This window comes from Vidua chalybeata, chromosome 8 (genome assembly GCF_026979565.1).
Source record: "Vidua chalybeata isolate OUT-0048 chromosome 8, bVidCha1 merged haplotype, whole genome shotgun sequence".
NCBI classification, from domain to species: domain Eukaryota; kingdom Metazoa; phylum Chordata; class Aves; order Passeriformes; family Viduidae; genus Vidua; species Vidua chalybeata.
The window spans coordinates 2,287,927-2,315,510 of record NC_071537.1 but is presented as its reverse complement, the minus strand read 5'-3'; the positions used below and the strand labels follow the sequence as shown (position 1 = coordinate 2,315,510).

The window sequence follows — 27,584 nt, the reverse complement described above, 5'->3', positions numbered from 1 at the left end:
GGGGGGTCGGGCTCTGCTCCAGGGAACAGGGACAGGAGGAGAGGGAACGGCCTCAGGCTGGGCCAGGGCAGCCTCAGGGTGGATATTTGGGAAAATTCCTTCATGGAAAGGTTTGTCCAGGCCTGGCCCAGCTGCCCAGGGCAGTTCTGGCATCCCCACCCCTGGAGGGATGCAAGATCCATGCTGATGTGGCTCCTGGGGCCATGGGGCAGAGGTGAGGTTGGCTTTGATGATCTCCCAGGGCTTTTCCAGCCTTTATGATCCCATTGGAGTCTCTCTATTTTTGCACCACAAGTCACCGTGGCTCTGCCCAGCATTCCCATTGCAGTGCAGGCTAATTCCCTTCCCCAGGGGATGGAGAAGATCCCTGGGCACACTTCTGGGCACACTTGCAGTGGGAGCTCACTGGGTGCTGTGTGTCACCTGAGGTTGTGGCACGTTGGAATGAGCAACTCCCCAAGGACACTTTCCAGTATGAACAGGGCTTGAAATAACATTGTTTTTTCAAGAACTGTGCCCAAGTCAACATCAAATCAGAACATTCCCAGCTGATCTTGAGCATTTCTGGAAATTCTCTGTGGAGTCCCCAGAATCTGGGATTATCACATTAGTGATGCCCCTATAAAATACATGTCTGAATCAGCCCTAAAGAAGACTTAAAGGTCATTTTAATGATTTTGGCTTCAATTTCTGAGGGCTTTGCTGGGTTTGCATGGAGAATTCCAATGAATATGTATTGGCTGTATTAGCTGCATCAAACACAGGCATGGGAAGGGATTGTAATCCTTGGGTTTACAAGAAGGGAAAAGTATTACAGGCTTAGCTCTTCCACTGCCAGAGGCTCCAGTCTTTCCTTAAAGTTGAGGGAAATGTTGAATGTAGGAAATCACTATTACTGTTTTGCTATTTTTGAGGCATTTCAGCAGATCCATTCAAAAATTCTGCCCTGCTGCAGAATTTTATATTTTTATTTTATTTTCTGTTTTAGAGATTTCCCTGAAGTTACTCACAATTAAAGTAATATAATGAAGCAATTTCAGTTTGGTTGCAATGAAATAATTTGAGTACTGGATATTTACCCTGTGTGGGCTGCAGAGCTGCTCTGCAATGCAAATTAATACAGAATATTGGTTTTTCCTGTTCCAAATGATCACATGGGTACACTTTCCTTGGAAAGCAACAGATTCCCTGAATCAAAGTTTTTGTCCTCATTTCAAAAGGACTCTCTTCCTTTTCCCCAACTTCCATTGGTGCCTTGCTTCTCGTGTATGTATTCTGCTTTATTACCAAATGCAAATGGGCTTACTTTCAGCTAAACAATATACTTCATGTTGATGAAAAGGAATTAAAGATTATAGCAGTAGAAAGACAACTAAAAATCCTGGAAATGTCTCAGAAACGAGTGTTGAGGCATCACGACAGTGTGCTCTGACAGTTATTTACATAGAAAATTTGCTGTTTTCTAAGTAGTTTTCATTTTGGGGAAGAAATGAGCCATAAAGTTCTACTTTCAGATCCATTTGTGTGTTTTAGGAATGACACGGGAGTGTTCTCCTTTTCCAGGGGTTCTTTTGATGTCTTTTCACGGTTTTGTTTTGATGTTGGGTCAAAACATTGGTGCTCTGGATGGAATCTTGGAATCCCAGACTGGTTTGGGTTGGAAGGAACCTTAAACCCCTTAAACCCCATCCCATTCCAGGGACACCTTCCACTGGCCCTGGACACTTCCAGGGTCCAGGGGCAGCCACAGCTGCTCTGGGCACCCTGTGCCAGGGCCTCCCCACCCTCCCAGGGAAGAATTTTTTGGGATTAATTCTGTGGCTTTGAACCACTAATCCCTGCCTTTTGAGGTGATGCGTTGGAATTATTGAAGTGATAAATTTTTGCTTGGAATAATCTATTTAGTTGCTCAAATGCCAAGAGAGCTAAATTAAGCTGAAAATTAGTCATTTATCTCCCCAAAACTGTTGGAACCAAGTGCCATGGATTCACTTTTTTAGGAGAGGGATGGGAGCTTCACTTGAGCAGGTCAGTGTGTGGATGTCATTGTTATTCAGCTGTCGGAGCCAACGGGATATAAATATCCAGGAAGGAAAACAGAAGGTCAAGTGTAAACCTCTCACATCAAAGGAGCCCATTCAGCATCTCCCAACCTTCACTCTGCTGCTCTCTGAAGAGAAAAACATTCTTTTTTTTTCCTTTCATAATGCAAATAAACCGACTTAAACCCAAAATCTGTCAGTTTAGTGGGGCTAGGAATAGTAAAAGGTGGGAGTTGGGAAATGTGTGGATGGAGTGCCAGGGATGCAGGGCTGGTGCAGCCCGGAGGCAGGAGCAGTGAGTGACACTGAATCCTTGTGCCTCGTGTGTTCTCCTGGGAAGTGTTTTTGAGCTGTCCTCTGCTGCAGCTGGAAATGAGAGTGAGATTGTGCCGTGTTTAAATGTGGTTTTTTTCCCCCTGCAGATAATATTTCCAAGGAAACTCAAAATGTTGTGACACTCGGCGAATTAGAACTGCAGCGGAAAGAGTTTATTTTCTAAATATAGTGCTGGTATTTAATTTATCATTCTCTCCTCTTCTTTGGGGCAAGAAAAGCTCCCTCTCCTCGAGTTTCTGAGCTGCTGAATCTGGCTACGGAGTGTGTGGGCAGCAGTGGAAGTCATTTGGAGGTTTGGAGGTTGTACATAAGTTTTCCAAGCTGTTCTTCCCCTACCCTGCTCAAATCCTGTGGGATTCTGAGCCTGGCCACTGGAGCTGGGCCCCAGCAGCAAACTGGGAGGGGGCTGGTAAATCTGGTACACCTGGACCTGCAGGAACCTGGAGAATCCCAATGGGAATGTGCTGAATCCTGCTTTTGGGGAGGAATCCTGCCTGCAGGGATGTCCCTGCACGTTGAAATCTGCTCTAGGACCTGGCTTGGGAAAGCAGGACTAACTTTATGGAGATGTGGCTTTAGCCCTGTGTCCTACATTAGTGCTTTAAACATTTTTTTTTTTTTTTTTTTTTTTTTTTTACCAGGAGCTCTTGAAGTAATGGTTTGGCATTTCAAGTTTGGCTGTGTGTATGCAAATATTCCTGATGGCTCTTCCTGGCTTTCTTGTCAATAGATTGATGCATTCCAGACAATTTACACCCTTTGGCACAATTTTATTCTTTAGGGAGGTGTAACTTCATAGGCTGAAGCATTGAATGGTTAAAAGTAAGAGGTGACAAATCAACATTTTGGAAAGAGGCCTAAAACAGATGAAACTTCTCTGCTTATCCAGAGAATATGAACCTGGAAAAGGTTGTGCAGTAATTTCATGATTTTGTGGGAGTATTTCCACAGCTGTGAGGTCCCTGATGCCAAATCAGGTCTCCCAAACACAACATTTATGGCACAAATGTGCTTTTGAGCAGCAGTGAGTGGCATGGATTGTGGTGGTCAGCCTGGAGAAGAGGGAGGTTCTGTGGAGACCTCCCAGCTCCTGCCAGGATCTGAAGGGAGCACAGGGAATCAGGGAGAGACTTTGCATCAGGAACTGCAGTGATGGGACAAGGAGTAATGGGTTCAAGATGGAAGAGGGGAAATTTAGGTGAGCTATTGGGAAGAAATGGGCAGGCCCTGGCACAGGGTGCCCAGAGCAGCTGTGGATCCCTGGCAGGAGCTGGGAGGGCAGCCTGGCACACTGGAAGGTGTCCCTGCCATGGCAGGGGTGGATCCAGGTAATCCTTAACACCCCTCCAGCCCAAACCATTTTATGATTCTATTTCCTTTAAGGTTTTCCAATCTCAAAGCTGACCAGAAAACCTATTTCAGTATTGAAGGTTGCTGTTTGTATTTCTGTGTGACTGAAGAAAGGAAAACCCTGCTGCAGTTCTTTGGCAGAGCTGTCAGAACCAAATCAATCCTGCCCTTGGCTGCCTGATCTGATGATCCACATCCTCCAAAGATGCAGCAGCTCCACCCCAGAGAGATTCCTGGGTTTGGAGTCAGTGGCACAGGTTTTGGGGAAGGCAGGAAGTCATTGACTTAAATATGTGTTTATCTGAGAGCCACTCCATTAAAGGAGGCTTTTAATCCTACTCTCAGTCCTCTCAATCAGCAGCAGGTTTGGGGATCTCCAAGGTTACAGGACCAATAAATTGGCAGGGATTTTTTGTGCTTTATTCTGTGTTTATGGCACAATTTCACCTTATCACTGCTGTGATTGTTTATATATTTTAATGGGAATTAGAGTCAGGGTATGGAGTAGATCTGATGTTGGACTGATATCATACTTTTCATTAGTTTTTCATTAATAATTTGGTGGGTTTTGGCTGTAACAACTCAAATTTCCTTTATATTCAAAAGCACCATACACATTTTCATTACTCATGCCACACTGTCCATAATTTCTCCACGCTGTGAGCAGAGACTTCTTGTTTTCTGCTGTTCTCACGTTTGTAAGTGGCATCTCTAATGCACTAAAGTGGCTGCAGAGGTCCTCTCTGGGGTGTATTTTAGTTTTTTTCCACTTGAACTCCCTTGCAGCTGCCTGCCAGCCTCTCTCTGCCCTGCTCCTGTTACCTGCCCATCCCCAGAGACCCCTGAGGCTGCTGCTTGTACTTTGGAGAAGAAATGGTGATTGGTGTCTGTGCAAAATCCTCGTTTCTTCTGCACAATCCCAGCAGCCAAAATCTGGGATATCAGCTGGGGGCTCCATCCTTGCTGTTCCTTCCCTGAGCTCTTTGTCACACAGGGCGTGGCTTTAGGGTGGTGGTAGTAAAGAATTTGTGAGGATAAAAATCAAATTCAAGGACAGTTTCATCAAATGTTACTCTCTGTGAAGAATTTTCCAGATATCAAGGATGATCAGAGGTTTATTTTGGAGGCAGAAGAACTTTTTTTTTTTTTCAGAGAGAGAACTGAGTGGAAAGGAGCAGAGGACTGGGCAAGGCAGAAACTCTGCCTGTCGCAAGGCATCCTGTCACCCTGCAGAGGTGTGGACAAGAGGGGTATTTTTGGGGACAGAAGCTTTGTGCTGCCACATCAAGGAGAAAAGGAAAAAAAAATCACATTTTTAAGGGAAGTTTTCTGTGAACTTGCTGAAGAAACCATGAGCTTGCTGTGCTCACACATTGCAGGAGGCCCAGCCCTAATTTTTGCTTCTCTAATAACTCTAGCTGCCAGTTCAGCTTGTGTTGTACTACTCAGCTTTGTTCTAATTAATTACTAATTGTTCATTCCTGCAGATCAGAGCCTGAGGCTGTTGTCATTGACAGCTGGGATACTCAGGTGGTGATGACTGGGTTTTCAGATAGGAAAAAAGCAAAGTTTAATCATGTTCCGGTAATGAAATTTATGTTTTCATTCAGAAGGAAAAAAACAGACATTAGACAGAAGTTAGGGAAGAATTCCCTCTGTGTTTCTTGGTGCTTCAACCTTTTTCTGCCTGAAGTGTGCAGCACTGGGGCAGTCTAATTATTGGAGGCAAATGGATCTCTCTGAGTTTGTCTCACAGCTGAGAATGGAAATATTTTGCTGAATAACAGAGTTTAATGTTCAGTGTGAGATGGGCATCATTACACACTTGGAATTTCTACTTTAAATCATGGAATAGTTTAGGTGGGAAGAAACCTTAAAATCATCATTCCCACCCCCTGCCATGGGCAGGGACACCTTCCTTTATCTCAGGCTGCTCCAAGCCCCATCCAACCTGGCCTGGGACACTTTTTTCCTCAAAATACATTTAAAAACCCCATTAAAATCCTGTAATTTGGTATTTATTGATCAGGTGGGTCTTGCTTGAGAAAAACAGCACAAAATCATTGATCTTCCAGCTTTTTTAATTGCTAAGAAAATAAGTTTGGGTTATTATTTCTAAAATAACATCAAAAGAGATGGCACCTTACCTCTGCTCAGGGCCTCTGTGTGAGGTGTGGCTCTGGTTGTGTTCCATCACTTTGATCCTGCTTTCTGTGACAACAGGATGATGCAAATGCCACCCCCGTGTTTATTCCAGAGGGAAATCCCCTTTTTCCCCAGCCTAGTCTTTGAAAAGGATGGCTGCACCTCTGCTGAGAGTGGATGTGCAACACCAGATTCCTCAGCAGGGGCTCGAGGTGGGAATGAAAGGATTTTGTCAGCTGCCATAGTCAGAGAGCCCCACGAGCTGTTGCTCCAGAAACTCTTGGAATCAGAAGAATAATGGGATGTCTGTCATGTCTCTGTATCAAATATAATCACTTCATTCCCTTTTAATAGGGGAAAAAAAGGCAGTTCTGCAGTATTTTAGAAGCTTCAGAAGCTTTTAGAAGCTTCTGATTGGTATTACAACAATTCTGTTACCCAGCCAGAGCAAAGGTGTGGTGGTGAACTAAACAAAAAATATCTAGCTGAAAGCCTTCAGTTTTGTTTTGAGCCATTTCCTGTACTGGAATAATGAGAAAGCATGAAACTGGAAGGATTAGTTGTGAGAAAATTGCTGCCTTGCAAGGCCAGAGCTTTAGAGAGCACAGCCCTGCATTGACAGAGATGAGGTTTGCACTGGGGAGCCTGGGAGGGGAAAAGGGCCAGACTTGGAGGGGAGTTGGGAATTAACACCAAGAAACTCAATGGGGCAAGAGGAACAACTGGAGAGTTAATTTTTTTCCAGGTTTTGTTTGTTTTTAAAATCTTATATTGATGGGTTTTGCCACATTTCTCAAACTTTCATTGTGTATTTTGGACGTGCTGCTGCTATAGTTTATTGGATTTCTATCTGGATTAGTTACATGGTCCCAAACAAAGAAGAAGGGAGGTGGTTAATGGCTTCTTGGGGGTGTGTGTGTTCTTTTACTGGGGAGTTCAATCTGGTTTTTTATTCCCTACATGAATTCTTCCTGTTTGATCAGGGCATCTTCAGGCTGAGGCGTAATCCAGGGATGTGCACACAAAGTGGGGCAGGGGACAGAGCATGAGAGATGCTCAGGCTTTGGATTTTGCCTCAGAGAATGATCAAATCCCAGGATGATTTGGGTTGAAAGGAGCTTAAAATGCCATCCAGTGCCACCCCTGGCAGGGACACCTCCCACTGTGCCAGGCTGCTCCAGCCTGGCCTTGGGCACTTCCAGGGATCCAGGGGCAGCCACAGCTGCTCTGGGCACCTGTGCCAGGGTCTAACACCCCCCGAGGGAACAATTCCTAATTCCCAATATCCCATCCAGCCCTGCCCTCTGGCAGTGGGAAACCATTCCCCCAAGTGCAAACCTGATTTGGCTTTGGTGGGAACTGTGGGAAGAGCCCTCAGTTCCAGCTGGGATCTGAAGGGCTGACAAATCATTTTTTTCAAACTCCCTAGGAGCCTTTGCACTGTGAATGTCATTGCTTCGAGGAATGGACGTGAATCTGTCACTTCTTAGGGCTGTAAAAGTGAGATGCTGCTGATGATGGATGGGAGGTGAGGTGGGCACAGGGGAAGGACATCTCTGGTGGTGGAGCTGTCAGTGCTTTGTGCTGCCTGTTATCAGTGCAGCCATCAGGGATCGTTATCTTTTTGGGTAGATTTTAGCCCAGCTCTGTCTTTGGTGTCAGAACCATTTATCTGAAGTGCTGTTCTGCTGTCGTGTGATTTGCAGGTGATACCAAGCAACATTTTTAAATTTTCAGCTCCATTTTTAAGCTTAATTTTACCAGAAGTGGCCCCAACTAAAACTTGAGAAATGCTTTATTGATTTTTCTGAGCTGAATATAAAATTGTATTTAAAGCTTATTGTTTATATCATGCAGCTTATGCTAAAGAGTGAATGGAGTGCAAGTGTTCTAAGTGGAGATTCCAACATTTAAGTTGGAGAATATGGCCACCACAATTAATTTTGAATGGAATGCAGGTGTTCTAAGTGGAGATTCCAACATTTAAGCTGGAGAATATGGCCACCACAATTAATTTTGAATGGAATGCAGGTGTTCTAAGTGGAGATTCCAACATTTAAGCCGTGCCTTCCAGCCCTGCCCTTCACTCCTTCATTTTCTAGCTGATTTTTGGCTCTTTGGTTTCCCAGTACCACATGTCTCAGGTAGGATTCATCTCCGAAATGATGACAGTAACTTGGTTTTCTCTTTCAATATATTTCCATTTCTCCAAATCCAGGGCAAGCCAAACGTTTGAGAAGTCTTCAGACTTTAAAAGGTGCTCCAAAAACTCAGTTCAGACTGACACTGTTTTATTGAGTTTTTGTGACTTTTCCCAGCCCAAGAGTGGTCGGAGCTGAAATGATGGAAGATTTAATGCAGCCCCCTAGAGGTGTGGTGAATACCCTCAAAATCTAAATTACAGAGGGGGTGGCAGTTCTTGCTGCATTTATTCTCCCCCAGCTGCTGCAGAAACATCGTCACTAAAGTAATTTTTCTCTCCAGTGGCTTTTCCAGCATGTGTCAGCATTTTCCTCTTGGGGTTTTGTTGTTGATGCTGTTCCTCTTTTATGATAGGAATTCTTTTCCAAATTTGAGCAACAAAAAAAAAATCTCTCCCCTGCCAGGAAACCCTAACCCCATGTTATGCATGAAAAGTTGCAGATGGTTTATTCAGGGGGGGATTTGATTTTCTCACTGCAGACCAAGGGCTCAGGTTCATGCTTTCAGCACTGTTTGTGAAGCTGGGATGGGGAGAATTGCAGGGATGCAGGGGAGTTGCAGGGATGCAGGGACTCAGCATTCCTGCAGTTTCTCTGGCAGGTTGCAGTGCCTGCATCCCTAGGATTTGATGCAGGCTCCCAGAGCTGCCTGCACAACCACGCTGCAGGCTTGCCTTTTACTTTTCTAATAACTCCCAGGCTTGCTGGTTTAATTTTAATAGTAAATGCAGTTTCTATTTATGCCCTGAGACTCCAGGCTGTAAAGAACTCGACTATCCCTAGAAATCCGCATGGGTAATGATCTTTTTTGGAGATAAATGCCTTATTAACATGCCTGGGACTTAATAATGGATGAGCAAATCAGATGCATTTCATGTCCCAGAGCCAGATTTAGAATTAAAGCTGGTGCTGTTGATGCCATAAGTTTAGTTCTGGGGAGTAAATATATATCTGCTAACTTTGGGAATGTCAGAGGAAAAGAGGAGTAGCAAGCACTGGTGGCAGGTGCTAAATCTGTACCACGGGCCAGGCTGTTGCTTCAGTTCCTGGTGCTGCAGGAGCAGGGAGCTGCTGTCTGTGCCCAGAGCAGCCATTCCAAAGAAATAATTGGAATATCAGCCTTCTGATGAATGCTCAGCCAGCAGCTCATGGAAAAACAGATGTTCCCCTGAATCCCTGCTCACGTTTGCACACGCTGCTGTTGGGATACAGCCCCGGGCAGGGAACAGGTGTTCCCTGGAATTATCTGGGGTGGCAGTTCAACATCTGGCAGCATTTGCTTCGTTAGCTTTGTAATTGTTTTGTGCTCGTTTAATTTCCCTGCTGGTCAGTGGGGAGGGCTTGGAAAAGCCAGGTTTGCACCAGGAGCTCGTGGCTGCGGTGTCAGGAACCTTTGTGATGTGACTGCTGCTGCTCTCAGGGGACTCTGTGGAGGATAAATGTTCTGGGGTAGCTTTTGTGTGTTGGAGTTTTAGTGTTGCTTTGTAAAAAAAATTGGAGAGAGAGAGTTGTACATCTACAGAAATACACATAAATAGACACTTCCTAAGTGGAAGCTGCAGGGGGAAAAGGCTACAAAGGCTGTGGATTTTTTCCTGCTGTAAACTGCAGCGTGTGCTGGTTTGAAGCTGGTGCTTCCTGAGAGCCCCTGGGATGTACAGAGTGAGCAGGGTCCTGTGCTCACCTCACGAGATCAGTGGCTTAGTCTGACATCAAGAACTGTTTGTTTGGCTTTAAAAATAATCCCCAAAGTGACTTTTATCATGTTTGGAAAGATTTTGGTTCATGTTTTTGTCAGTGTGTGGATGCAGCTGGCTCAGGGTGAGGGAGCTGTATCCAAACACCTCCAGAGAGGGGGATTTTCCTGGGATGCTCTGGGGGAGTGTTTGGTGACAGTCACTCCTGCCTGGCTGCCAGCTCGGGATGTGGGTGGGCCACATGGGCCAGGTCATGACAGGAGCTGAGAAAAAGATTGAGCATGGCTGTGGAAAATACTCTGAGCTTAAAGAAATGGGAAAACCTGGGGTGGAGGCCTTAAGGAATAAGGTCTGTAAGGCATTGCTTCAGCTGGAAGAGGAGATCCTGTCTGTGTGTCTGACAGCAGTAAGATGGCATCTGACAGAGCTGCCCAGACCCACAAGGAGGCAGTGAAAGGACATCCCTGGAAGCAGAGATGTGGCACTCCAGACCCCAGGGAGGGTCGTGCCCTGTTGTCACTGCTGCTGCTCTGCTGTCCCTTGCCCATCCCTGTTTTGGCACCCCAGTTTTGCTGGCTCAGCCATGGTTTGGGCCGTGCCTGTGAGTTTGATCATTAAACTGGTTCAGATTTCAGGGAAAAGTGAGTTCTCCTTGCTCCTCCCCCTCGTTTGCAGGGTGATGTGTGGGTGTGTTGGTGTAGGAGACAAAAGGAATGAGAATGTGCAAAGCCTGTGCTAGCAAACCCTTTGTGCTCTAGAGCAGCTGATCCCTGTGTGCTGGGAGCAGCAGGATCCACAGAAACCTGGAACAGTTTGGGCTGAAAGGGACCCTTAAAGGCCACCTGATCCAGCCCTCTAATGAGCAGGGACATGGACTCACAGAATCATTTAACCTGGGAAGAGCTTTGAGATCATCAAAATGATGATCCTGCTCCAATCCTGTCCGACCCAGCCTTGGGCACTTCAGGGATGGGCACAGCCAAAGCCTCTCTGGGCAACCTGTGCCAGGCCCTCAGCACCTCCTCATCATCCAAAGCTTTTTCCTTTCAGTCTTGGCAGCTCCATGGCCAGGGAAGCTGCTGGAGGAGAGTCTGAGCTGCTGCAGAGGTGAGGAGAGGAATGAGAAGCCTGGGAACAGCGGTGCCATCACCGCTTCTCTGGTTACACAGCTAAAAATCTGTGTCGCTCTACTTGGGAAGCAGCTGAAGACTTAAAAGCAAGAACTTTTGCAGCTCAAGGGACACATATGTTAACTCCATGAAGGACACAGGGAGGAGGAGAAGGGGATGGCTGGGTTCCCTGAAGCAGCAGATCTCAGCAGCTCTGCGGTGGGGCTGGAGTTCCTGAGCCATCCCACCAGTGAGCTGACCAGCCAAGGAAAACCTTTGCTGTTAAATTTCATATTGTCAGTCTCCATTTCCATCTTGAGCACTGAAAAGATCCTTCTCTCTTTAAATTTGGCCAAGCAATGGTTTTGACTCTGAAAGATGTGCCCAAGGCTCTGCTGCTGAACTTCCTTCGCAGGTGTCACCCCTGAAGGGTGTCCCTGGTGCTGGGTCCTGCCTGGAGGGGCTGTGGGGTTCTGGCTCTGCAGGGACCTGGCGTGGAAGAGCTCAGGAAGTCAGGAGAGAGCTGGTGCCTCTGCATGTGTTTAGCTCCCCATGCACACTTAACTCCTTCATTCAACCCGAGCATTCCTCTCATTGTTTGGACTTGGATTTCTGCAGTGCAGAGCTGTGCTAGACTTTGGATACACCTGTGAGGGTTCCAACCTGCTGTGCTGAAAACCTTTAAGCCACAGCCCTGCTGCCCTCCTTCCTTCCTTCCTCTGTTGCTCCTCCTGACGTGTTGCAGTGAATTTTCACACATCCAGTTGCGTGTTCTCCTTTTCTGACTCTACAGAGTCAGGCAAGGCACGCTTCTGCTTTTGCTTTTTCCCTTCCTGCCCTTCTCTCCTCCAAAATGAAACTGCAGCTGAAACGCAAGCGTTCAGTCTGGCCATGATGCAGCATAAAACTCTTCTGTGAGTATTTCCCCTTGGCTGTAATTAGTTTTTGTGTTCAAGGAGCAATTTTGAACATTCATCCAGAGCCATTACAAAGGAGCATCTGTGTGAGGACATGTTTTGTGCAGCTGAGGAGCAGAAGGGCCGCTGGGACGGAACCAAAGGCAACTTCTCAAGTTAATTGTAAGATTTTATTGGTGTTTCACTCCGCTGCTCAAGGGTTTCTCATGTGAATCAATGGCAGACTGCCTAATTTATGTGTGAGCCCTGCTTGAAAAGCAGCCCAGATTGATTTGCTGATAGTGCACGGGGAAAGGTGACCCTAATTTGTGACTTCAGCAGGCCTGTTGGGACAGGGGGGTGCTGGAAACTTGGGAAAATGGAACTGCAAGATTTTGCTTTGGCTTGAAAGGTTCCCCATCCCAGTTCAGTAAAATGCCATTAATTTGGGGTATGGGTAGCTGTTTGGTATTATAAAAGATATTAATGAGACGTTAAAACCAGACAAAGTGGTTTTTATCTGAAATGTTTGTTCCTCTAAGGTTTTTTTAAGCAAATCCTGGAGCTTTGTTGCTGGCCAATGTTGAATTATTTGATTAGTGCCCTGGTTAGTCTGATGAGTCTCTTTCCCTTCTCAGTGTTTTTGTTAATGGCCTCAGTTCTTTGCTGAGCTTGCAGGAGAAATAGTAAATAATTCAAAGTAGAGCCTTGCTGCAAAGCCCTTTCTTAACTGAAATGAGACCACAAAGGATGGACAGTGAGTACACAGCAAGAGACACAACTGGATGTGGAACAGGGGTGGGAAATGGCTGTGGCATAGACCTGACAGTGGACAACAAGTGCTTAGAAAATAATCCAATGGTTTTTCCTTCATTTTCCACATAAAATCCCTCAGTGCCTTCATCTTAGCTCAGTCTCTCACGCTTTCATCCTCCCTTTACCAGGGCTGTGTGAGGTGCCCTGGGGACGGTGACAGCGGCGGGGGCGTGGAGGTGGCAGCTGTGGTTGGGTGTCACAGGTGCCACCACCAGCCCCGGAGTTACGACCATTTCCTTTAGTGTGGGGACAAGGACAGTGGCCAGAGCCTGGGGCTTCCTGCGGACTCAGCGCTGGCATCCTGCTGTGCCACTGCTGTCCCTGTCAGCAGCCCTGCAGAGTCACCCCTTTCACGCTGCAACTCGTTAGCTCCATGTCATTTTGTCTGTGCTGAGCCTCTGTCTGGAAACTTTCAAGTGCCTTTTAGGCTTTTGCCTCTGATCTGGAATTCCCAGTGATTCGGGATTGCCGGAGCGAGCCGGGGCTACCAGCGAGAGCCCAGGCAATTCCTAAACCTCCTCTGCCCAAAATCAGCCCAGGCCTTTTCTCCCACGCTCTCTTTGAGTAGATTGGCTCCTCTTTGAGTAGATTGGCTCCTCTTTGTAGGCTCCAAAAGCTGGGCTTAGTCAGATGTTCCTCAAACGCTGCTGGGGAAGGGGGGCCGGGGCGGGCTGGCTCCTCGCTCATGATAAGCTTTTCTATATATAAAACTGCGTGGCTGGCTGCTGATAGCACTAATGAAACCCTCTGTTAACTCCTTCACCCATCAGCAGCAGGTACGGCAGGTGCCACTGGCTCTCCCCAAGTCGTTTTGTTAATTGAGAGCAAGTTCTTAATTGCAGGCACTCAGCCCTGCATTGCAGAACCAAAGCCCTGAATGCCAGCGATGAGGAAATGGTGAAATGGCCTGAAAAAAGGGGAATAAGTCCAAGCCCAACTGCAGGGGAGAAGTAAAAAAAAAAAAAAAAAAACCACAAACTGAAAAGAGTCAGTTCTTCCTGCAAAAATGTCATACAACAGAGATTCACCTCAGGGGATTGATTACACGAACCTGCGGAAATGTGGGGATTTAAATACTGCAGACAGCTAATTCAGCTCCTCCTGGAGCTGAAGAAACGTTCTTTAGCTGCAGGAATACTTCTGAAGGAGCTTTTGTTTGGCATGGGAGCAGCTGGCTGAGAAAGGCACCTGCGTGTGGAGTCACCTGCTGGCAGCTGGCGTGTGACACCGAGCGTGGATGGGGGGCAAGGTGAGGTTAGGGGGGGTGGGACACTGGGAGGGGACCTGGTGGAGGGATGGTGACATCCAGCTCTGGGATTTGCTCTCCTGCTTCCCAGTTTGTGGCTGTTCTGCTCTGGCTGAGGCTGTTGTGCAGTGGGATTTGGTCTGAACTGCTCATCCAAATCTCCAGTTCTTCAGGGATTGGCACGGGCTGGCCTCTGCCCCCTCGCACATCATCTCCTGCCCCTCACAACCTCCCAAAGGCTCCAGCCTGTTCCCAGAGCAGAACTCCAGAGGCCAGCCCAGCTGGAAAACACCCAACTCCATCTGAAAGCCAGTTTGTCCTTCCTTTGTCACAGCCCGGGTCCCATCCCTGCAGCCACGTCACCACACGGCTCTGGCAGCCTGGGCTGCCCATTCCCTGCTCCCCCAGGAGCCTTTCCATCACCCTGTGCCGCTGAGGAGAGCAGATCCAGCACTTTTCCTTCAGAGCAAGGTTGTCACTGCAGCGAGGAGCTGTCCCCTCAGAGCTGTGGCTTGCTGCTGAGGCACAACTGGGCACTGCAGTAAAGACACCAAGGAAATCCTCTCTGGCACTGAAAAGAGAAGAATCAGCTTCTTGTGAATTTTGTGGTTTCTGAAAAGATTTCTGGCTGTGTGGAGCTGGTGTTGTTGTGCTGCTGTGCAGCTGCACCTTCCCGAGGTGGCCGAGCGTGCTTGGGTCTCTGTGTCCCCGAGGGGAACGTTCCTGCTGCTGTGAATGCTGAAGGTGGGTGGAGGAACAGATGGAAAAGTGCTGGATCTGCTCTCCTCAGGGGCACAGGGTGATGGAAAGGCTCCTGGGGGAGCAGGGAATGGGCAGCCCAGGCTGCCAGAGCCGTGTGGTGACGTGGCTGCAGGGATGGGACCTGGGCTGTGACAAAGGAAGGACAAACTGGCTTTCAGATGGAGTTGGGTGTTTTCCAGCTGGGCTGGCCTCTGAAGTTCTGCTCTGGGAACAGGCTGGAGCCTTTGGGAGGTTGTGAGGGGCAGGAGATGATGTGTGAGGGGGCAGAGTCCAGCCCGTGCCAGGGATGCTGAAGAACTGGAGATTTGGAGGAGCAGTTCAGACCAGATCACCAGGAAGGGGTTGGGTCCAGCCTGTGGTCAGGGATTGGCCTTGGGGACCTGTCAAGGACCTTTTCCAAATGAGCATTTTACAGCTCTATTGGTTTTTATTTAGAATTAATCCTCTTGCACTTGTGTAAGCACCTAAATAAAACATTACTCTATTAATTAATTATGCTGAAATCATGGGACTTTACAACTTCACTTTAGGTAGGAGTTATTTTATCTCCTTTAATGATTAAAGCCTCCGTTCATGACACAACACAAATTAAACTTTAAAAAACATATGGTAAGGGGACTTCAACCTACTTTTTTGTGTTTAGGGTTGTTTTTTTATAACAGATGGAACTACTGGAAATTTGTTGAGATTTTGGGGAATATTTAAACCATTTTCTATACATTAGGTAGGAAATAGTGAAATAGTGTTCTCACTGTGTTAACTTTGGAAATGTATGGTCACTTCAGAAATGCACTTGCTGAGTTTTGCAGGATGTTTCCTGCAAAAGCTGGTCAGGAAAGTGCAAAAACTGGCTAAAGAATTCTTCAAAAAGTGTTTGAGGGTAAATGTACCTCTGTGAGAGAATGCATTAGTCATCCTGACCCCTTTTATTGCAGCGTGAAAACAGCTTTGAATTTGAAAATACTTCTCATCTCTCTCTCTTTCTGAAGTAGTTCCTTCCATTTTTTTGTGTGCACTTTTCCTAACGTGGTCACCCTGTGCTGGACACTGGGGAGGCCAGCCTGGAGTTCTGGGGGCAGTTGGGGCCCTTTGTGACAAGAAGGACATTGAGCACATCCAGGGAAGGGAACAGAACTGGGAAGGGGCTGAGGGAGCTGGGAAGGGGCTCAGCCTGGAGAAAAGGGGGATCAGGGGGGACCTTGTGGCTCTGCACAGCTCCTGCCAGGAGGGGACAGCCGGGGGGGTCGGGCTCTGCTCCAGGGAACAGGGACAGGAGGAGAGGGAATGGCCTCAGGCTGGGCTCAGGGTGGATATTTGGGCAAATTCCTTCATGGAAAGGTTTGTCCAGGCCTGGCCCAGCTGCCCAGGGAGGTTTGGAGTCCCCAACCCTGGAGGGATGTAAAATCCATGTGGACGTGGCACTTGGGGACGTGGGGCAGTGGTGGCCCTGGCAGTGTTGGGGCACAGCTGGACTCTGTCTCGGAGAGCTTTTCCAACCTAAAAGTTTCCTTGATTCTGTGATGGAGTTTTTGATCTGACAGCTGCCTATTCCAAGCCTGATCTGGGTAGTTTTAGATACCACAGCCTTTGCATTGCTTCATTCAGAGCCACTCAGGCATGGAAAAGAAATCTCTCCTTTTTTCTTTTCCCTTCATTTCCAGATCTCTGGGGTTACAGATAAGCCAGATGTGCAACACGTGAGCAGGCAATGTATATTTTTTTCCCAAATTAAGGCTGCGGAGTTCATTATGCTCCTGGTTTTAATGCAGTTTATGTCACAGAATATCAACACAGCTGCTTTGAGTAATCCTGGTGAGCAAAGGAAATAAAAGAAAACACTCAGTGCTGCTGCCTCCTGGTGACCGTGGAGTAATTGGGGTTGGAGTGGGAAGCTTTGAAGCTCCAACCCATTCCTCTGGCCCAGCCCATCCTCTCCTGGGTGCGTTTGTAGAAATCCCATTGATTGAAAAATCCCCCCGCCGCTTTTCAAGTGGCAAAGTCACTTTGTAAGGGTGGCATGTCAGCAGCAGTGTCAGTTAATCCTGGCTGCAGCAGCCCTGTTAATGCAGTGCTTAATCTGCTGCTGACATCCCGTGATTTATATTCCCAGGAGATCCCAGCCTTGTTAATTGAAATGGATTGGAACTTGTGTTCTCCATGATGGGCTGGGTTTGGAGACTCAGGCTGTTGGGAGAGGCACACAGAAATGGCTGGACTGGGTAGAATTTAAAAATTTATATTACAAAAGTGGTAATTCTTGTCTGCATTTGGGCATTTCCCTTTAAATATCATTTTTTAGAACAAATAATGGATTTGCTACATCTGCTGACCTCCTCTTCCATGGAAATCAAAGCAAATATAATAATTTGTCCACCTGAATTAGACACAAAGTGACTAAATAAGCAAGGCAGTCTATCAAGCTTGATTATTCCAAATGGAAATTGATTTTATCCAGTTAATTGGTGCTTTGCCTCGCTCGGTCTCTTACGTGTAAATGATTATTCTGATTTGTAATTTTTAAATCTAATTATTGCCGTCTCTTTGAAATGATCTTTACCGAGGGTATTTGTATAGAATACATGAGGAATTTTTACACTCAGATATAATTTTGTGGGCAGTTTTATTAAATTATAGATCATTATAAAATTATGTATTTGTCCCTTAAATTCCCTTGTTGTTTCTGAAGGGGTTGGAAACAAAGCTTGCCTGGTTTTTATTTGTACAATCACCCCAACGCTGAGTGTGCTGTAAACAGTCCCATTAAAAAATTATGGGGCTTATGGTGGAATTTAATGTTCATCCCACAGTGTTTTCTAATTTATCACATGGTTGAATTTTGAGGAATGTTTCCCAAGTGGAGAGGTCCCTTCTTGAGTTTCTTGCTGGGCTGCACTGAACACGTGCAAAACATCTCCACAGACTCCATTCCCTTTTTTTTTTCCTCTGGATTTTAGGATATCCTGGGTCTCGAGGAAGAATTACAAGGATTCAAAAATTTTAAAAATGACAACTCGATTTGAGTTTTTTTAAGCTCCTGAATGTTAAAGAAATGTCAAAACATGGGACTTGATCAAACTTCTGGAAATTGGATTTAGGGCTTAACATCCAACTCCAATAACAGGTTGTTAGGGAATGGTTATCCCAAGAGGAGGAATTCTGGAAAGCTGGTTCCAGCTGATGGCCCGTGGAGGGTGGGGTGTCCCTGGTGAGCTGAGGGCAGGAATCGGAGGTCCTGCTGCTCCACAGGCCAAGGTGGGATGGGGATGGAGGGCCTGGCTGTGGTCAGAGGGGTCTGTGGGACCTGGCACCTCCCGGAGCCGTTTGCTCATTTTCCTTGGAAACGTGAGGAATGGTTTCACTCCAGCTGGACGGGGCTTGGAGCACCCTGGGATGGTGGAAGGTGTCCTGCCCATGGCAGGGCTGGGGTGGGCTGTAAGGTCCCTTCCAACCCAAACCCTTCTGGGGTTCCATGGTTCCATCTTGATGCGAATTCCTGACTTCCCCCTGTTCCTCTGGAAAAGGGAGGAGCGCTTCTCTCCCCGGTTATTTTGTAAACATGTAATTGAAGGGAATTTTGGGAATGCTGCAGCATTGATTGCTTGCCCTGATGACATAATGGGGAAATAAAGCCCTAATCACAAGTGAGGTCATGGGAGAGCAATTCCAGTTAAACTGTAACCTGGCTCTGCCTGGGATGGGTCAGCAGACACAGTCCCTGACTTTTTTCCTGACTTCAGGAAAAAGAAAACAGCTGCAATCAGCCCAACTGGAAGTGGGAGCAGCTCCAGGTGCCTGGGATTCCAGCCAAGAAGGAGCTGCTGTGCCAGCTCACCTGCTCCAGGTAGGGGAACCCCCGGGCAGCTGGAAAAACAGGCACTGGGGCTTGAGATTCTTATCGTGGAATCACAGAATGGTCTGGCTTGGAAGGGACCTTAAAGCCCAACCTTCCATCCCTGGGCAGGGACACCTCCCACCGTCCCAGGTGCTCCAGCCCCAGTGTCCAGCCTGGCCTTGGGCACTGCCAGGGATCCAGGGGCAGCCACAGCTGCTCTGGGAGTCTTTACAGGGACCAGCAGGGTGATGGGGTTTATGGGTGGAAAGCAGGAAGAGCAAAGAGAGAGGGTGACTGTTGTCTCCTCATTCCCTTTTTGGTGTTTTTGTTGGCTTTTAAAATTAAACTACCACATTTTTTGGGGTTGGCACTTGCTCTTGTTGTGGCCTATGGCTTTGTCAGCCTACAGTGACAAGGCTTTTGTGTCTCTCATTTTTAATTCTGTTTTCTGAATTCATGGTGCTTTAGCCTTGTAAATGTGACTTTTGTAGCACTGAGAGGCTGGGGCAGGACCTGAGCTTGGGGGGGAAAACACAAATCCCACCAGTCTCTCCACTGTCCTCTGTGTTACCTGGGCTGTTTGGCTGATTTCCTCCTGCTTTAGGAGGTTGTGAGGGATGAGTATCAATTTAACCTGCTCTGAAGCAGCTGGTGCATCCTTGGGAAAAGGAGCAGGACTCCAGATCTGCGGCAGGGCCACGTGACACGACGGAGGGTTTGTTGGCCTATTTTCTCAAAGCCCAGGTTTTACTCTTGAGCTGTCAGGTCAGATGAGGATTCAGTTCTGCGGCCAAAATAGAAATTAGCCATGTGTGGTAATCCATTAATCCCTGGAAACAACTCCATTTATTCACGTTTTGGGGAGCTGGGCTGTCCTCACGACGCCTCCTTGGGCTGCGCGAGGAGCGGCCGCGGCGATCCCGGGAGGAGCTGGCCAGAGGTGTCCCAGGCTGGCCTGACCCCCCAGCTGACCCCTGTGCCATTGCATCTGCATTCCAGCTGCTCTGACTCCTTGGACAGGGAAGCTGTCCATCCCTGGGAGTGTCCAAGGCCAGGCTGGATGGGGCTGGGAGCAGCCTGGGATGGTGGAAGGTGTCCCGGAGTGGTAATGAAGAACAGGAAAAGTCATTCCATGGGGTTAAACCTCAAGTGCCTGAGCCATCCAGAATAGAATCATGGAATCATTGGGGTTGGAAGAAACTTCCAGAACCATCCAGACCAAGCTGTGCCTGGTCCCCACCTTGTCCCCAGCCCAGAGCTCGGAGTGCCACCCCCAGGAATTCCTTGGACACCCCCAGGGATGGGCACTCCTGGGCAGCCCCTGCCAGTGCCTGAGCTCCCTTTCTGTGACAAAATTCCTCCTGATGTCCAACCTGAGCCTGCCCTGGCACAGCTGGAGGCCTGTCCTCCTGTCCCCTTGCTATTTCCCTGGGAGCAGAGGCTGACCCATGCACATCCAGGGAATAAAGGCCGAATGCAGTAGGATATGAGGCGATAAATTCTTTTTTTTTTGTTGTTTTAAAGGCAGCTCCTATTTCTTTTTCCAGGAGGGACAGCAGTTGCCCTACAGCAGACCTGTGTAATAAGAACAATTTGTCTCTCCCTGGATCTTTTCCTTTCCACTTTAATCATCCAGAGGCTTCTTTTGTAGCATGTGGTTGTCCTTCCTTGCTCAGCCGTGCTTTTCTCCCTCCCTGTGCTCTCAGGAGAGTTGTTGCTATTTTTTCCTTCTTGTTTTACCAGGCTGTATCATGACTTTGTGCCTTTGTGAGTAAGGAAAATGTGGGAAACGCTGCTGTGCCTGCAGCAGTGGGTTGGATTTTTTTGGTTTTTGGTGGTTTTTTTTTTGGTGTGTGTTTTTTCTTTTTTTTTTTTTTTTTTTTTTTTTATTTTTTTTAATTTTTGTTCATAAAATGATGTTGTTGCAGGCCTGTACGTGAAGGCCATAAATGTAGATACAGAATAAAACTCACAGTGTTTCTGTGGGATTGCAGCTTGGGCACCTCCCCATCCACCCCAGTGGGAGGAAAAGGGACAGGATGAGGGGAAACAGCCTCAAGCTGTGCCAGGGCAGGTTTAGTTTGGAAATTGGGGAAAATTCCTTAATGGAGAGCATTGTCCAGCCCTGGCACAGCTGCCCAGGTGGAGTCCCCATCCCTGGAGGGATTTAAAATCCATGTGGATGTGGCACTTGGGGACACGGGTCAGTGGTGGCCTTGGCAGTGCTGGGAATGGTTGGATTTGATGATCTTAAAGGTCTTTTCCAAGCTTAATTCCAAGATTTTCTGCTTGGTCCTTTGCATCCACCTCAGCTGCAGCTCCTGGAGTCCCCTGGAGTTTTCCTCCTCCTCTCTTCAGGAGCTGGGAATGCAAAGGGCTTTGGCCAAAACCAAAATGTCAGGGTTTGCATAATCTTCGTGGTTGTGTTTATTTCTGATCAATTGAGGGACACCACAGTGTGTTCCAGCCGCACTTTATCACATCCCAGAGAATTTTTTTTTTTTAATCGTATCCCAGAGAACAGATTCTAGGGGTCTGGCAGGGAATTGGCATCTGGAAAACCCTCCTGACAGGGATTTGGAGAGAAGCACTGATGTTCCTTTTGCTTTCTGCTCTCCTGGAAACTTTCCAGCAACTTCAATTATTTTGTGTTTTGTTTTTTTTTTTTTTTTTTTTTTAAGGAGCTGTATGTATTTTAAGGACAAGAAAGTGAACTCAGTGCTGTGTTGGAAAATCAGCCCCTGCCAGGATTGATTACTTGAAATTCCAGTGGATTTCAGCAGCCTTTGCTGAGGGTGGAAAGCATCCCAGCATTCAGCACCTCTTCCCCTTTAACTCCACTTTTATTCTGGCTTTATTCCACATTTCCAAATCCTCCTTCCTTTGCCTTCCCTTCAGTTCCATTAAGTGCTGCCACGTGCCCAAATGTTTCTAATTATAAATATAATATAATTATAAATAGTTAATTTGGGACATTTATGTAACGCTCAGAATGATGCAGGCACAGTTTGCAGTGAGGTGTTAAACACAATTTACTGTCTAATCCCAAGAATGGGATTGGCAAAGAATGGGATTATAAAACCCCAAGAATGGGATTAGATTGTAAGACATTTAGGCTGCTTAAATTAGAAATAGTAATAGAAGGAAGTGAGGGAGTAAATTAGTAGGAAGCTGTACTGGGGGGAAAAAAAACCATGAAAATAAAGTTTGATGCTAATAATACTTTTTATTACTCTTTTTTCACGTATTGTATTAGAGAAGAAAACCACTGAGCTTCCCAAGTGTGTATCCAAGGAATAGCAGCTGTGTGCCGAGTTTGAATTTACCCCTGGGTGTGGGACCAGGGTTTGGAGAGGCTGGGAATGACTGGGAATATTTCACTTCTGAGTGACAGCTGTGAGAGCAGTGCAAAGGTGGTGTGAAAGTTGTTGTCACGGGAGATTTTTCTATACTTGAGTTTATCCAGGGATTATTTCTGGTGGATTATCCCACTTTACTCGGAAAGGCAGGATTTTCTAATGGTCATTCTAATGACTGCCAAATTCCTGATTTTTTTAGTGTGTTGTTAGGCAGGACTGTGTAATACCCCGTGGAAATTGTGCTGTTAAATTCAGTGTATTGCCCTGAAACAGGGAGCTCTGGTGAGCAGCATTTCCAGGGACGGAATTTTAGCAGTGGCTGCAGAGCCACCATCTGGATAAATCCTTCCACAAAGCAAAGGTTGTGTGAAATTGTTTCTAAATCAAGCAGGACTGGCTAATGGCTGAGATGGGAGCCTCTCCTAATTAATCTGTTCATTAATGATTGGATAAATCACAACAAATTAATAACAACATTCATTTGCCACCTCTATTTAGAGACTGGAGTATTTCTGGACCTGTTCATTTGTCTACATCTATGAGTTTCCCTGAATTAAGAAGCTGCATGTTCTCATCACGCTTTTCCTCCAATTTTCTTCACACTGGGAATTAATTCCTGGTCTCACCAGCGCTGAAATTCTGTGTTTAGAAAGCAGAATCAGCTGTGGCAAACATTCCCCCAAGGAATTAATCCATGGAGCCCCTCACAGTGGCTGAGGGAGTCAAGTGGGATAAGGAGACTGAAAGTGTGTGTTAAAGGGACTCGGGACTTTCTGCTGTTACTGGGCTGCTTGGTGGTAAAAAAATTTTCCTCTTTATTATGAATTTTGCTCTTATCTCTGGGAATGACTCCCAGGATTGTTTCCTCAATGTCCTCAGATGGCTTTTTTTTAAGGAGGGAGCATTTTTGCCCTGATTTCTGGTGTTGTCTGTGAATCGTGGCTGAGTGTTGCCATTCTGTTGCTGGATTTAAAATCTCCTTAATGAATTTTTGGTGGGCACAAGTTGTACTTTCTTTTTCTTTCTGCATTAAAACTGAACATCCAGTGCTGAGGTGATGGGAGAGCATAAAACAGGGTTGAAATAAATTTGAATTTCAAGCAAACATTGCCTTTACTTTTAGCTTCCTTCTGCCACGACGAAAAAAAAAAAAAAAACCACATGATATCACTTTGACCTGAAAATTTATTTTCTGCTTTGCTTCCTTCCAGGTCCAGGATGGAACATTCCTGCTCGCTCCTGCTGCTCTGTGTTAGTTTCATTTTTGCACGAGCTCTGCCACCCAATGGAACTGAGCTGCCCAAAACAACCACAACAACCAGTAAGGAGTGACCTCTGGGGCTGGATGGGCACGGACCTCCGGGGGTTTCCCTGCTGGCACAGTCCAGGGTGTTTTGGCAGGACTCTGACCCCGCTGACACAGTTCTGATGGTGCCAGGAGCCCTCTGGGTTGGTCTGCACGTGGGTGGTGTTGGGGTTTCACTTTCTCTTTGCCACGGAAGGGAAAAACAGGGCAGAGGTGGAGGAGCTGCAGGGCCCAGGAGCTGCCACGGGGATCTGAGGGGACGTGGGCACAGATAAGAGGAAATAAATTTTCATGAGACAGCAGGATGGATAGATTGAAACACCGTGAGGAGCCTTGACACGAGTTCTGTGTTTTCATGCAAAGACTGGAGGAGGGTGTGAGGTGTCCTGTGGAAGGCTCTGCCAGGTGAGAAACAGGAGAGTTGTTGTTCCAGGAGCTGGGAGCGATCTCCTCCTCTCTTGATGCCTTGTGCAGGCTGCCCTGGAGCAGAGGCTGGGCAGAGTCACAGAATAAAGCAGGGATTTATTCAAAGGATCTCCTCGTGGATCCACCTTGGGCAGCAGCAGAGCCCAGCCAGGGCTGCAGCCAAGAGGAACCAAAATGGTCCCAAAATGCACGAGCGCTCCCGGGGGCTCTCACTGGGATCAGCTCTGCTCCATTTGCACCTTGCAGTTCATTGTCCCATTCCAGCTTTAGCCCAGGCACTCCCATCCTGCTTGTTTTTCTCTCTCCAGCCCACGCTGTTTGTGCTCCTGGGCTGAGATTTGGATCATTTGTCCTTGGTGCCCAGCTGGAGCAGGAATTGTTTTGTCTCCCTGCTCTGTGCACAGAGCTCAGCATCCCCTGAGATGAAGCCCAGACCCTCACACTAAAGCAGCACAGAATGTGAAAAATAGAAAAGCTCAAACCTGAGGCATCACTCTGGGCCACCACAGCACCTCATGTTCATCCTCGTTTCTGTTTGCAGAATTTCTTCCTCCTCAAACCCTCCCACAACCACATCCTGACATGTGACAGTCCTGGGGAGAGGCTTGTTCAAGGGAATTTGGGGGGTTTGAGGAGGTGCCCAAGGCCAGGCTGGACAGGGCTTGGACCATCCTTGGGCCAGTGCAAGGTGTCCCTGCCATGGCAGGGCTGGGGTGGGATAATCTTCGAGGCCCCTTCCAGCCCACACCAGGGAGATGAGGCTGCTGATGTCCCATGTCAGCAATGTGACCACGTTTTGATGGCTGTTCAGGTCACTGTTGTTGACACCCAGTGTTTCACAGAAGGCTGATTTGTTGCTTTATTTGCTTTTAATCCGTCTGTGAACTTTAGACCCCTGGGGAAGGAGAGGAATCAAGTGCCAGGCTTGGCTCGTGGCCCCTTGGCTTGTTTTGGTTCTTGGTTGTAGTAATTTAAATGGAAGAGTAAGGGAGATTTAGGTGGGATATTGGGGAGAAAATGAGGGTGTAAGGCCCTGGCACAGGGTGCCCAGAGCAGCTGTGGCTGCCCCTGCATCCCTGGCAGTGCCCAAGGCCAGGCTGGACAGGACTTGGAGCAGCCTGGGACAGTGGGAGGTGACCATGCCATGGCAGGGGTGGAACAGGATAATTCTGAGGTTCTTTCCATCCCAAACCTGTCTGGGATTTGCTGCTAATTCGGGTGGGAGCATTTGCCATCTCCAGACTCTGACTGCAGGGTGGGTGCAGCTCCTGCTGGGCACTGCAGAGCTCGGCAGGGGAGGTGGAGGTTGGGGGGCAAGGGGCTCCACCAGCAGCACTGACAGGCTGAGTGTGCCTGTGCTCAGTGCTTCCAAAAGAGCCAAATTATTCATGGAAATGAGGCTTTAGCCGAGTGTGAATTTGCTAATTAATCAGGCTGAAGTATTGTCAAGTAGTTTTTGGTCCCCGCTTCTCGTCTGGCACCTGCAGCTGTAGAAAAACAAGTTACTAATACTGGGCTGAATATGTCAGAATATGGGAATTGAGAAGGGGAAGTCGCTGTTTTTAGCACTTCCCAGAATTTTAATAATGTGTACAAAGGGCGTTTTGCCATCAGTGTTGTTCGTCGTCAGAGCTTAATTCCAAATTATGTTAAATTTACGTCTGATAATATGGATAAGATCATCCCTGTTTTAATTAAATCTTAATTTCAGTGATATGATTCAGAAATTATTGGTGTGACTAAACTGTTTTTCCTAAATATCAAAGCCTTCCTGGCTTTGCAGTGAGGAAGAGTTTTGTCAGACAGACAAGTTAGGTGCACTCTGAAAATTACATTGCTGCAGAAAGAGTACCAAGATAATTGGATTAGCTAATAAATTTGATAGCCATTGAACTAACATGGCATTTTACAATACAAAAATAAAGATTTTTGATTGAAGCATAAAGAAAACTCCATTTAACAGACTATGGAAAGAACTGGAAGAGCCTAAAAAAAATCAGCTTTCCTTTTGCATGCTAATTTGATGAGTGATCCCAAAAGATACTTTTGATTCTGAAAGGAATAGGTATAAATGATTTCATGTCGTTAATTGAGCTGCCTTGATTTTTTCCAAAGATTTGCTGCATTACAATGTCAGCTTTATTCTTATTTAAAACACAGTTACCTTGTCTGGATGGGTCGATTTTTTAGCACTGCTGCCATTTTACCTCCTACAAGAACACCCTGAAACTGCAGCCATTAAATTGCTACCTTGAAATTTCCCTTTGAGAAAATGAGAATATTCTGGGCTTTATTGCACTGCCATTTACTGGAAATTTGCCCTGATATTTACTCCAGGTATTCAACTGCATGAAATAAATACAAACCATCAAACCACAGAATGGTTTGGCTTGGAAGGGAGCATCTAGTTCTGACTTCCAAGCTAATATTTCCTAGGATTTGCATAAATAAATGTATATTTCCAGTAGAGATACCTTAATGCTCCCAGATCCTTGTTACAGACTGTTTATTCATGATGTTGTCCGTGACCATCCCGTAACTCCTGGTAATTCAAATATTTGTAAGTTCCCCAGGATTAATCATAGTCTGGATTGTTTCACTTCCTCTTGTGTTTTTACTTGTGGAGTTGTTGAAATGTGCAAGCAGCCTGGGAGCTGCAGTTGTAAACCTTTAAATACCTTTTCCAAATGTTTACATTCCACTGGTATTTACTCCCTGAGGGTTCCTTTGAATCCTTACAATTCCTTTCCATCACTGATGTTCTGAACCTTCAGAGGGAATGAATTTATCAAAGGAGCTGCAGGAAAGGCAGGAAAATGGGGCAGCTTTGGGGCTCCTGTTTAGTGCTGGTTTCAACTTCCAACAAGTCAGTGGGAATGGGAAAACAAGATTTTGTGGCTCTGCACTCTGGAGAGCCCCCACCCGGGATGTGGGTGTCCACGTGTCCAGCCCTGGGGTCCCCAGCATGGGGAGGACCTGGAGCTGTGGGAATGAATCCAGAGGAGGCACCAAAATGTTCAGTGGGATGGAGGAAAGGCTGGCAGAGCTGGGATTGCTCAGGCTGGAGAGGAGAAGTTTTGGGGTGAGCTCAGTGTGGCCTTGCAGGGCCTGAAGGGGCTTCAGGAGAGCTGGGGAGGGACTGGGGACAAGGCAGGGAGGGACAGGACACAGGGAATGGCTCCCAGTGCCAGAGGGCAGGGATGGATGGGATACTGGGAATTAGGAATTGTTCCCTGGGAGGGCGGGGAGGGGCTGGGATGGAATTCCCAGAGCAGCTGTGGCTGCCCCTGGATCCCTGGCAGTGCCCAAGGCCAGGCTGGACATTGGGGCTGGGAGCACCTGGGACAGTGGGAGGTGTCCCTGCCATGGCAGGGGTGGCACTGGGTGATTTTTAAGGTCCCTTCAGCCCAAACCAGTCTGTGACTCTGTAATGCCCAGGAGGACCCAGAGGTGGGACTTCCCTGTGAGACTCGTGGTGGTGGTTTCATGGAGAAAATGAGGCAGCATCAGAAAACTGCGTTATGCAGAAGGAATCTGGCTCATTTTATTTGGTATTTAAATGCCAGAGGGATTCTCTGCAGACACTCAATTCCAAGAATTAGTTTGGAAAGGAGAACTTCAGAAACAGCAGGTTTCAGATCAGGGTTGGACTGGGTGACATTAGAAGGTCCCTCCAGGCCAGGCTCAGATCGTGTGGCTGCAGTGCCAGGTGGGCTGTGCTGGCTTTGCCCGGGGGGATTCAGCTCTGAGATGTTGAACTCACATTTACCATGCTTGCCTCCTGGCACTAATGCCTTGTGAGGCTGCCCTGGAGCAGAGGCTGGACAGAGCTGAAGAATAAAGCAGGGATTTATTAAAATCCCTCAATGGACACACCTTGGGCAGCAGCAGAGCCCAGCCAGGGCTGCAGCCAAGAGGAACCAAAATGGTCCCAAAATGCACGAGCGCTCCCGGGGGCTCTCACTGGGATCAGCTCTGCTCCATTTGCACCTTGCAGTTCATTGTCCCATTCCAGCTTTAGCCCAGGCACTCCCATCCTGCTTGTTTTTCTCTCTCCAGCC

General features: G+C 47.2%; 1 protein-coding gene across 2 annotated transcripts in view; it reads left to right on the top strand.

Moving 5' to 3' along the window:
- Positions 1 to 27,584, top strand: part of PTPRE (protein tyrosine phosphatase receptor type E) — a 97,270-nt gene that overhangs the window by 40,453 nt on the left and 29,233 nt on the right. For both annotated transcript variants that reach the window (XM_053949196.1, XM_053949197.1), the window contains exon 2: positions 23,003 to 23,112. In XM_053949196.1, coding sequence (XP_053805171.1) covers positions 23,010 to 23,112 — 103 coding nt within the window. In that variant the 5' untranslated portion in view covers positions 23,003 to 23,009. The remainder of the gene's footprint in view (positions 1 to 23,002; positions 23,113 to 27,584) is intronic.